Source organism: Stegostoma tigrinum, chromosome 28, assembly GCF_030684315.1.
Source record: "Stegostoma tigrinum isolate sSteTig4 chromosome 28, sSteTig4.hap1, whole genome shotgun sequence".
In the NCBI taxonomy this organism is placed as follows: domain Eukaryota; kingdom Metazoa; phylum Chordata; class Chondrichthyes; order Orectolobiformes; family Stegostomatidae; genus Stegostoma; species Stegostoma tigrinum.
In genome coordinates this window covers 14,822,024-14,834,530 of record NC_081381.1, presented here as the reverse complement: position 1 = coordinate 14,834,530, position 12,507 = coordinate 14,822,024, and the positions used below count along the sequence as shown (strand labels likewise).

The following is a 12,507-nucleotide window of genomic DNA, read 5'->3' as shown; positions in this document are numbered from 1 at the left end:
AAGAGATCAGTTCTCCACGGATTTTGAATCTGCAACCTTCCCAATCAGAGCTGGAAGTTGAGAGAAATTCAGATTCAATTTTATGCGTGGACTCTTGCAAGAAATTGTTAAAACACCCAAGAAAAGGGAAACATAACAACAAGAGATTCCCCTGCTGTAACCTGACCTTGGAAGACATTTTAGTTTTTTTTTACGTTGACAGGTATTAAACCTAAAAAACAAACAGCTTTTGATAGCTTGGAAAGAGAAGGGTGCTATAGGGAAGACATAGTTCAAGTAAACTAATCATGGGGTAACATTACATTCATTCTCTTCTTACAATGAATTACTGATACTAGGCTCTCAGGAATGTGGCTTCGCTTGGTGCATGGGGATTCATTTCACTGAGTGTGATAGCAGCATTAAAGGACTCTTGACTCGGTGCTAAGTGATGATTTGCAGCTTTCTTGTCACAAGAAGGCTGCTCATGCAAAGGGTCTTTAGCTGATTAAAGCTAATGTGTGGATTATTTTCCCCTCAGCTAGCAGTGCGTGAATTACAATGTACATGTTCTGCTTCACTTTTCTGAGTCGAGCTTTCCATCAAAAACAATAAATAAATGTACTTGTCAATGGGATGAGTCTAGGGTGATGAAGAATGTTTGTCTCTCCTTGTGGGAGAGTCTAGGACTAGTGTATGGAATCTCATAATCAAAAGAGATCACCCGTTTAAGACAGAACTGAGGAATTTCTTTTCGGAGTATAATGAATCAGTGGAATTCTTTACCATAGAGGGCTGCTGAAGCTGAGCCACTGTTTATTCGAGGCTGAAATAGGGTATTAATCGGCAAAGAAATCAAGGCTTATATGGAAAAGGTAGGAAAGTAGGATTGGGATTATCAGATCAGCCACGATCTCATTGAATGGCAGAGCAGACTTGATGGGCTGAGTGGCCCACTTCTGTTCTCATGTCTTCTGGTCTTCTAGCTTTAAACTTCAGATCAGAAGATGGAAACTACCTGGTTAGCACAAATTCAAGTTCTGAGACATTCATGACCTTCGATTGTCATTGTAAATACAAAAGATTTCAATGACAACTTGCATCCCACAGTTTTAATGTGGGAAGTGTGTTGCACTTACTTTACTAGGGCACGAGACAGATGAGAGTGATGATAAAGGATCAGATGTTGAACCATGGTGCAAAGGCTGCATATGCAGCATGAAAGCTTTCTTAATAAGCTGGGCTTAGTTTTTAAGGCAACTGTGGAATTGATGAAGAAAGTCCCGACTATGTGTGTAGGTGGCTGAAGGATCAGCTTCCAGTAGTGATAAGTGCAAATGGAAGGAGTATGCAAAAAAGACCAGAGGGCCTGAGGGTACGGAGAAGGATGTAAGACTGAAGGAGATAGGTTTGGACAAGATTGTGCAGGACTTAACAAGGCCAGATGTGTTTTGCTTTATGCAAGGTGCAGCCGCGATGCAGAATGTAAGAAAAGGACAACCTCATGCCAGGAACAGGAATGCATGCTGCCTGCAAAACTGGTGCTGAAATGCTCAAAATGTTGATGATTCTCTTCTAGAATGTCAAACCTGACTGCAATAATCACTATCTGAATGAAGTAGAAATATTGGCTTCGGTTTGAATAATTGATTTATTGTTGTCACATGTACTGAGCTACAGGGGAAAATGTTGTTTTGCGTGCTAACTAGGCAGAATGTACCATACAAGTTACATCACAGAGTGGAGAATACAGTGTTACAACTGCCGGGAAAGGTGCACAAAGAGAGATCAAAATTAACACTTTGAGAGGTCCATTCAAAAGCCTGTTAACAGTGAGGAAGAAACAGTTCCTGAATCTGTTGGGACATGTATTCAAACTTGTATATTTTTTGCCTGGCAGAAGAGAGCGTAACTGGGCTGGGAAGGGTCTTTGATGATGTTGGTTGCTTTCCCAAGGAACCAGGAAGTATAAATGGAGTCAGTGGATGAAAGATAATAAAATGTGAGGCTGGATGAACACAGCAGGCCCAGCAGCATCTCAGGAGCACAAAAGCTGACGTTTCGGGCCTAGACCCTTCATCAGAGAGGGGGATGGGGAGAGGGAACTGGAATAAATAGGGAGAGAGGGGGAGGCGGACCGAAGAGGGAGAGAAAAAAAGATAGGTGGAGAGGAGAGTATACGTGGGGAGGTAGGGAGGGGATAGGTCAGTCCAGGGAAGACGGACAGGTCAAGGAGGTGGGACGAGGTTAGTAGGTAGGAGATGGAGGTGTGGCTTGGGGTGGGAGGAAGGGATGGGTGAGAGGAAGAACAGGTTAGGGAGGCAGAGACAGGTTGTACTGGTTTTGGGATGCAGTGGGGGGAGTGGAAGAGCTGGGCTGGTTGTGTGGTGCAGTGGGGGGAGGGGACGAACTGGGCTGGTTTTGGGATGCGGTGGGGGAAGGGGAGATTTTGAAGCTCGTGAAGTCCACATTGATACCATTGGGCTGCAGGGTTCCCAAGCACAATATGAGTTGCTGTTCCTGCAACCTTCGGGTGGCATCATTGTGGCACTGCAGGAGGCCCATGATGGACATGTCATCTAAAGAATGGGAGGGGGAGTGGAAATGGTTTGTGACTGGGAGGTGCAGTTGTTTATTGCGAACCGAGCGGAGGTGTTCTGCAAAGCGGTCCCCAAGCCTCCGCTTGGTTTCCCTAATGTAGAGGAAGCCACACCAGGTACAACGGATGCCGTATACCACATTGGCAGATGAGCAGGTGAACCTCTGCTTAATATGGAAAGTCATCTTGGGGCCTGGGATAGGGGTGAGGGAGGAAGTTGGGGGCAGGTGTAGCATTTCCTGCGGTTGCAGGGGAAGGTGCCGGGTGTGGTGGGGTTGGAGGGCAGTGTGGAGCGAACAAGGGTGTCATGGAGAGAGTGGTCTCTCCGGAAAGCAGACAAGGGTGGGGATGGAAAAATGTCTTGGGTGGTGGGGGCGGATTGTAGATGGCGGAAGAGTCGGAGGATGATGCGTTGTATCCGGAGGTTGGTGGGGTGGTGTGTGAGAACGAGGGGGATCCTCTTTGGGCTGTTGAGGCGGGGGCGGGGTGTGAGGGATGTGTTGCGGGAAATGCGGGAGACGCGGTCAAGGGCGTTCTCGACCACTGTGGGGGGGAAAGTTGTGGTCCTTGAAGAACTTGGACATCTGGGATGTGCGGGAGTGGAATGCCTCATCCTGGGAGCAGATGCGGTGGAGGCGGAGGAATTGGGAATAGGGGATGGAATTTTTGCAGGAGGGTGGGTGGGAGGAGGTGTATTCTAGGTAGCTGTGGGAGTCAGTGGGCATGAAATGGACATCAGTTACAAGCTGGTTGCCTGAGATGGAGACTGAGAGGTCCAGGAAGGTGAGGGTTGTGCTGGAGATGGCCCAGGTGAACTGAAGGTTGCGGTGGAAGGTGTTGGTGAAGTGGATGAACTGTTCAAGCTCCTCTGGGGAGCAAGAGGCGGCGCCGATACAGTCATCAATGTACCGGAGGAAGAGGTGGGGTTCAGGGCCTGTGTAGGTGCGGAAGAGGGACTGTTCCACGTAGCCTACAAAGAGGCAGGCATAGCTGGGGCCCATGCGGGTGCCCATGGCCACCTGCTTTGTCTGTAGGAAGTGGGAGGAATCGAAAGAGAAGTTGTTGAGGGTGAGGACGAGTTCGGCTAGGCGGATGAGGGTGTCGGTGGAGGGGGACTGGTCGGGCCTGCGGGACAGGAAGAAGCGGAGGGCCTTGAGGCCATCTGCATGCAGAATACAGGTGTATAGGGACTGGACGTCCATGGTGAAAATGAGGTGTTGGGGGCCAGGGAATTGGAAGTCCTGGAGGAGTTGGAGGGCGTGGGTGGTGTCACGGACGTAGGTAGGGAGTTCCTGGACCAAAGGGGAGAAAATGGAGTCCAGATAGGTGGAGATGAGTTCGGTGGGGCAGGAACAGGCTGAGACAATGGGTCGACCAGGGCAGGCAGGTTTGTGGATTTTGGGAAGGAGATAGAAACGGGCTGTGCGGGGTTGGGGAACAATGAGGTTGGAGGCTGTGGGTGGGAGGTCTCCTGAGGTGATGAGGTCATGAATGGTGTTGGAGATGGTTTGGTGCTCGGGGGTGGGGTCATGATCGAGGGGGCGGTAGGAGGTGGTGTCGGAGAGTTGGCGTTTGGCCTCGGCGATGTAGAGGTCAGTGCGCCATACTACCACTGCGCCACCCTTGTCTGCGGGTTTGATGGTGAGCATCTGCAGTTCCCATTATCAGTGGATGAAAGGCTGGTTTGTGCGATGGCCTGGGCTATGTACACAACTCTCTGCATTTTTCTGTGGCTGTGGGAAGAGCAGTTGCCATGCTACGCAGTGATAAATCTAATAGATGTTTTCAGTGGTGCATCTATAAAAATTGGTAAGAGTCCTTGTGGACATGACAAATTTCCTTAGTCTTCTGAGGAAGTAGCGATATTGTTGTGTTTTCTCGACTGTTGTGTCGATGAGGATAGACCAGGACAGATTGTTGATGATCCTCACTCTCAGGAACTTTGACGCTGTCCACCTCAGCACCATTGATGCTGACAGGAGTGTGCCCTCCATTCTACTTCCTGAAGTCAATGATGAAAAATGTCAGTCCCTTTCTCGACAAGAAATTATTTTTAATTTTCATTTATTTGAAGAGGGTGGGGATCCTTTCTGAAGCTCTCAGTGAACAGTCGAAAATGAGTTTTCCTTTGAAGGTTTCCTGAATTCCCACAGCTACGTCAAGATTAGGTTTGAGTGACAATCAGGTGAAACAGTTACGATTTGATGTTTGAGATAACAAAGTGTGGAGCTGGATGAACACAGCAGGCCAAGCAGCATCTTCGGAGCACAAAAGCTGACGTTTCGGACCTAGGCCCTTCCGTCTAGGCCCGAAACGTCAGCTTTTGTGCTCCTAAGATGCTGCTTGGCCTGCTGTGTTCATCCAGCTCCACACTTTGTTATCTCGGATTCTCCAACATCTGCAGTTCCCATTATCTCTTATAGGATTTGATGTTTGCTTCATTTCTGCATTAATAATCCATAAGTAGGGATGTTTTTAAAATGATTTACTCACATGAAGTGGACATTATTAACTCATCCAGAACTGCTTTTAGCCAATTACAGTACTGCTTTGTGGGATATTGCAACATTTCCTAAGTAGGACATCAGTGAGTTTACACCCATGTATCTCTATTGTTGCATACATTTCTCTTTAGCTTAATTTCTTTAAAGTGTAGACTAAATCTCTGCTATTGTACTTCCCAATGCCAATCAATAAACTGTTTCAGCAAACTGTTCCTTTCAAATTAAATTGGCTTTAGACAGAGCTCAAGGGGAGAAAGGAAAGGGTTAATTGAGCATTCAAAGAAATTCAACCATTGACCTTTTGCAAACAACATGGCACATTAGAAGCTTTGTAACTGTGTAATCGTTCTGTGTGTCTCAAAACCACGAGACAGCCAGGTGTTTAATTTGACAGCTTGATGGATATGCGAGTGTTCTGGTTAGTACACTGCCTCTGCCCTGCAGGATAACATGGACAATTCAATTGAAACCCGTTATATCTGGGGCAAGTTGAGTTTAACCTGTTGGCAATGCATAAACAGCAGAAATTGGACAGTGGAGCTGAACCTGTTGCTATAGTCTGCATTTTCACTTCTTATGATTTCCCTGCCACTGAAGCGTTTTTCTTTTGTTGGTAACTTTCAGCGTGGGGCTAATGGCAGTGGCCCGTTATTTGTATGTACAATTTCAATGAGATTTTCAAACACACCAGTATTTTTAGATCCAGGTGTTTGATTCTAATCAAAAGAGGTTAGAACGGTCAGCATTAAAAAAAGCATCATCCCAAAGTGCCCCTCAATTCTTGAGCAAAATTGTAAAAAGCCTGGTTTGCTGAGGATTCGTGCTGCATGTTTCCCCATAGCCCACAACATCCAAAACAAAAGTACCATTAGTTTCAATGATCTAAATAGTGTCATGCTCATTAATTAAAATGAATTCATTTTTAGCTGAAAGTGTACATTATAATCCCAAGTGGAGAAAGTGATCTTGAAAATGAACACAAACCTGTTGTGATTGTTAGCAAAGACTGAAAAATCCTGCTTCTCTTGTCAACTTAATTGTTTTACACTCCATATTCACAGCAGCTTAATAGCTTAATTAATGTGGTCTAGCAATCCAGAGGTAACACCTCAGAACGTGGAATATCCAAGCCATTAATAATAAACACGTGTATGATTGACAGAGAATGGTTTTTTTACATGTAATGTTAAATCACCCAGTTTTAAGAAAATGCTTGTTTTCTTGATCTATCAAGTGTAATAAGCTGCAACTGTGAATATTTTCCTTTGCTTATTCAATCTATTTATATTTTGTTCTATTTTGTTGCAATGTCTCTAACCAAGGACTTTGTGGAAACATCCTGTGGACAAGTCTCCTGGGATTAAGTCTGACTGCAAATGTGATCTTTGCCTCAGTCTACCTCTACCAGGGTCTGCACTGATCAGAAAACACTAATTCAGGAAACCTTCTACAGAAGCTGTCAAAGATTTACGGCTCAGTCGACTGCTCCTTATCTTACAGCCTTGCGCTACAGATGAACACTGCCTTTGCATTGCCAGTAAATCATCCCTCTGCTTTCATTGACAACTTCCAGGGTGCAGGCAAGTTACAGGAGTATAATGGGAAGGATGCAGCCTGTCTGCTCCTCCCAACAGGAATGGTGATTGGAATCTGTCCCATCACCTATCCTGCAAATTTGCATTTGCATTTTGAATGAGTTTGATCTGGGCTCCATTGCATTGTATTTATTTCTGTAAAACATGTCAACTGGTGCTTATATGCACAAGAAACAAAAGCACATTGATGTGGCTTACTACTGCATTGAGTGAATGCCAAGAGAATGCAGTTTAACTCACTATTGATGACCCATTGTTAAAGTTCTTTCTATTCTTATGTGTATATATATATTTTTTTTAAAGATGTTAGGCCTCATTTCGTTTATATGACTTTTTCCAACCGATGTAGTTTTCTTTTTGCTGCTTTAATCTCAAACTTTGCAAAGCGAAGTAAATATAGCATTGAAACAGTGTTCCATGTTCACTGGTCGGGTGAAGAAACGATGTACAATGGCAATGTATAGCACTCAGTAACGTATGTTCATCTCTGCACTGCCTCTGTGATTCAGCTCTCCCAGCTACTTTACAATTTGTACGTCTGTGATCAGCGTAACATCCCACTGGCTGCTGGGTAACAATCCGCAATTGGAAAACATGTTTTGTAAAAATGTCGATGCCACTCCGGAGGAATAAAACAGATTGAGCCTCGTGCGTCACTGAAGTTTACACACAATCGTTTAAAATATGCTGGAGTGACATAAGCTAAAGAAACTGGGAACATTTTGTGCATCTGGCCTTTCTAAAAATGAGAAACCTTTAGTAATAAGACACAGATGTGGTGAAAGTAACTTAAATTTGACTTCTCTGAGTGTGTTGGGTTTTTTTTCCTCTTCACTTTAAAGTTGGACATGATTCGTCGGACCATCTTTTCTTGCTTATTACCTCATGCACTCATGTAAAAGTCACACTTTTTAGACTAGTTTTAAGGCTAAAAATCATGGGTATTACATACATAATATTTTTCAAAGAGTTAAAATACTGAATTTGGACCTGAACAAAATCCAAAATCCAAAAGCACAAAGGAGTAAAGTAAAAACCAACATACTAAAGAATCCATATTAATTTCTAATGTTTACTTATTTTCTAACTTTAGGAATCTAATCAATTTCAACTCTATGATTATTCTGTGGTTTCCAAATTCATGGGCTTTGATCACTTTAAAAAAAAACTAGGGAAATCGTTTACATGAGATGATCTGAAAAAAATCCACTTTAAGCCAAAAATCATGGGGTCAACTTTTACATGAAATCTACTTTTACATGTGTGTGTAAGGTAATTCTCATCAAAGTGGATTATTCTAAGATACAAGTGCAGTAGGAACTATTTGGAGAGAAAAGGAAGTCTAGCACTACAAAGGGTTAACGCTACATTGTATGTTTCCAGTCCACACATTCTTACACGGTTCAGACTGACCTGCTACAGCTCAACTTACTGCCAAGTGATACTGACCAGGGCGAATGGACATTTGCAGCTGAACAAATGGGTAGAATCAATTCTCTGAGGGACCCCTTATCCCTCCTTCCTTTCAACCAGTTGGCTCAACAAAGTGAAACCTTTGAAATGAAGGCAAATATGAAACTATTTTTGAAGGGGGGTGTACAGAGTCGGGGTTGGGAATAGCTATCATCAAAAACACTGTTCTTGGCTTCCAGATCACAGTCGATGCCTTTGTTGTCTGCTGTAGGTAAGGATAGTGCCTCAGGGAAGGTATACCTAAATGTAGGCTGGTTAGCTGTGGTAGAGCTGTGTTAAATAACAGCATACAGACCCTCGAGTTAAATTCACAGTTGATACCAATGAACGTGGCTCTATTTTAAAGCAGACATAAAGAATCAAGATACGATAACTGTCCTGGGTGGGATCCATTAGATCTTCTGAGGTTGAACTAAACTCCAGCCTAAACGGCCATCTTTCAATGATCATGCATGCCCCTAGGGATAGGAGATAACACTGTCCTTTAGATGAGAAAACATGAACACTTCCAATATGTAGAAGGTAAATAGTTGGCCAAATTAATAACTCTCAATTCTGCTCTGAGTTGAACATGGTCTGACTGCCACGTAGAAATGGTAGACTGTATGGAGTTGTGTGTTTCTGGATTTAGGAGTTTGGCTTTAATCACAGCCAAACACTCGGAAGGGGATTGGCAACGGTGGCAAGTTACCAGCGGCATGAGCATGGCTCCCTTTACACTGTTTACCAACAAAACACATGCATTCACTACTCAAGAACTCGAGTCTTGATTTCTTATTTTCCGGCTCATGAGACATGGGCATCGTGGGTTGGGCCAAAATTTATTGCGCATCTCAAATTGCCCAAAGTTTGTTCAGATTCAGACCAAGTAAGGACAGCAGGTTCCTTTCCTAAAGGACATTAGTGAGCCAGTTGGGTTTTTATGAGAATCGACGATTAGATAAACAATTAATTCCACAATTTTTAAAAACTGACTTCAAATTCCACCATGTGCCATGATGGGCCTGTGAATCTGGGTCTCCAGAACATTACCTGCATCTCTGAAAATAGCATTAGGACATTCCTTTCCTTTAATTTGCATTCAGTTTCCCAATCTCAGAAGCAACAAAGTCTGCTGATAAAAATCCAGCTTATCTTTCAGAATAACCAACATGAGAAGAACACCTATTGACCGACAATTCTGGTTACAATTTACATTGCAGACTCCTCTACATTGTTAGCATTGTATAAGTGGGATAGTGCATTGTTAGTATGTTATAATGAGTGTTATGTTGAGGAAGTGATAAAATATTCCTCAAAACATTTAACTTTTATTGACAAATGAAACACAGTCAAGGATTTGGTTGAGTCAGCACTGAAACTGTTCCCATAATTCCAAAACAGACGTTCATACTTTATGCTTTCACAAACAGACCAAAGTCATGTGCAGATTATATTTGTGCTTTAGTTAGTACAGAAAAGCTTAAATTTGGGACTGAAAAGAAGCAGAATCTATTTATGAACTTACACATGCATTAAGAAAAATCTACTGCTGTGTTCCGGACACTAAAAGTGAAGCAAAGAACAGAACTGACTGTCCTGCTCCAGTATGTCTCTCCTAGGTTTTTACCAATGTACAGAACTCAGATTATTTAAAGCTATTTGGCCACAGTAACTACTTTGATGTTGGCCACGCCTAACTATTCTGGTGGGCTTTTGCTTAGCTTGTGCCAACCTTTGAGCTTTGTGCTGCCAGTCGAATTGTTTGCTGTTTGTGCATGGTTTCTTGCATGTGCCACTCAGAAATGTGAACGTCCTCCATTTATTCTGTGATTTCCTGGCAGCATCCCACTCTAGCTGCGTGTATCCTGTTGTTACTTTATTGCTGCGAGCCTTTTCTCCCATCCTATTGTTTCCTGTCATTCCTCCCAACAGTGTGAATTGTGCCCTAAGATTGCTTCCTTCAAGGATTGCTGTCCCGCTTCTCCCAACTCAACCCAAATCACAAGGTATTTGGCAAAATTTGAGTTGATGAGGTGCCAGTCCAGTGTGATGCTTTCGTAATGTCAGCAAACAGGTTCATCATCAACCGGCAAATCCTTCAGATGTGCCAGTGTCAAGCAGTAAGAGGTGGTGGGTCTCTGCATCAGCCTTACTCAATGTGCAAATGTGTCCCTCAAGCTGAAGGCTCTGGTGACCTGTTTCAGGCAAAATCTAGATGTACATGTAGGCTTTCTCTGCCTGGTGCACCACTAGGCGAGAGAACAGAAGAGTTGATGCAAAGCAGACACTGATAGTGACTATAGTCATGTGCTGCCATCTCATTTGAGGGAGGGAGGGATGGCAGATGGTGAGATAAACCTGAAGGTCACAACACCTGAGGTGAGGTTAGAAAAGTAAGACTTTCATGGTAACCACAACTGGTGCAGGCATTGAACGAATTGCAAACCAGCCGTCCAACCCACTGAGCTAGCCACACACACTGAGCTAACTGTGCAGATGCTACTTCACAGTCATGTGCCCCCAAGATAACAAATGGGTGCATAAGCAATGAGTTCAGGATCAAGCAGTTGATCGTGGCCAATACCAGGATGAGTTGGATCCAGTAATGTAAAATTCAAAGAACAAATAGCTTCAAGTGATCTGGATTCTTGCTGTAAACTAAAACAAACAAAGAGAGGGGGCAGACATTGTAGTACATGCTACCTGGCTGATGTCACTCCCACTTTTATTTTAGCTGAGCTGTCATACAATCTGATGCTTCCCTTCCCCCAGGCCATTTTAAAGGGGTGGTTTTTATGTGTGTTCTGACATCACACAATAGTTAACAAAGTCATTCATCAGCTTAAATCTCTTTCAGATTCTTCCTTTTGAGTCTGTTGCTTTGATATTGCAGCTTTAATTCCTTCTGCGCTCAGTTATGCCAGGGTTGTTTCATTTTCTCATTTCAGTACCATTTTGCAAACAAAACTGCTTCTAAAACACTCTTGCCAATTTTGTTAGTGTTTGTGGACAGGGATATTTGATTCAAACAGTCCTCTCGGAACTACTGAAAGAAAATACTGAATCATTTTGTCAAATGAATGCAGAGGTAGAGGAGGAGGCTGAGCTGCTTTGTGCTTTCTCCACAAGGTGAAGCTGAAAGCAAATCTTGAAATGGTTTAACAGTTTCTTTATGCAACAATTCAAAAACACAACAGTCCTCTCTCTGCTAGTGAGCCTACGATTTTATCTGTGTTGTTTACAGGATCTGTACAGTGAAACATCTTTTTAGTGGCAATCTTTCACGGGATCTCCCTCCCCCTAAAGCCCAAACAGCTGAATGATGTACATATTTTTTGCATATATGCTGATATGTCGGGTTACTTCCTAATTGACCTTTTTCACCCTCACTGTATTAATGCTGTTTGTGGATTTTATTGTTTGTAAGCCAGTTGAAATTTCAGAATGATTTCTTCAACTCATTTTTTGAGCTTCTCCTGCCTGGCCTTATGTCAAGACAAAGTGGGACTGGTCATACAAAAGGAATGTGGGATCACTACTAGAAATGCAAGTTAATGCTGTTATATGCCATTTTGTTTATTTTTAAAAGGAAATAAAAGTTGATTGGTGAAAAGTTTTCACTTCTTAGGCTTTTTCTGATTGAAGTTAAATGTATTTAACGGCAAAAAAGATACATACTTTTGATGATCAAATTAAAGAATATCAATGTTTGGGCAAGTTGTCACAATGGGTCCATAGTTAGCACTGCAGCCTCACAGCGCCAGGGACCTGGGTTCAAATCCAACCTCAGGTGACTGTCTGTGTGGAATTTGCAGACTTTCTCCGTGCCTGTGTGTGTTTCCTCCAGGCGCTCCAGTTTCCTCCTGCAGTCCAAAAGATGTGAGGTTTAGGTGGATTGGCCGTGCTAAATTGCCCATAGTGTCTGGGGATGTGCAGGCTGTGTGAGCCATGGGAAACGCAGGGCAATGGGGTGGCTCTGGATGGGATGCTCTTCAGCATGTTGGTATAATCTTAATGGGCCAAATGGCCTGCTTCCACACTAGGGATTCTATGAAGTAATTCGACAATTTTGAACTGTCCAATTTTCCCCCTTCTCGTCCCTTTCTCTGCTGTGCCTTAGCCTTGGGAAGGTGCTTCATATCTGAATTCAGCTCTTCAGAGCCATTTTTACAGCCTCTGACATGGCCAAACTTTGTGCCAGGTTTGTACGAAGAGGTCACAAACCAAACTCCAATTAAAGACAATTGATGTCAGAAATGAAAATATATTTTCTCAGAGCCCAGGCTGAATTTGCATGGAGACCAATCTAACCCATTACTATCCCAATTGCACTAATTTTAAGATGTTACAATCCCTTAGAGATCCCTTTCAAAAG

General features: G+C 43.4%; 1 protein-coding gene across 2 annotated transcripts in view; it reads left to right on the top strand.

Annotated features, from left to right (window-relative positions):
• tmem201 (transmembrane protein 201) overlaps positions 1 to 11,748 on the top strand; it is a 180,677-nt gene extending 168,929 nt beyond the window's left edge. For both annotated transcript variants that reach the window (XM_059655594.1, XM_048561397.2), the window contains one exon: positions 6,405 to 11,748. In XM_059655594.1, coding sequence (XP_059511577.1) covers positions 6,405 to 6,502 — 98 coding nt within the window. In that variant the 3' untranslated portion in view covers positions 6,503 to 11,748. The remainder of the gene's footprint in view (positions 1 to 6,404) is intronic.
• Positions 11,749 to 12,507: the final 759 nt, after the last annotated feature.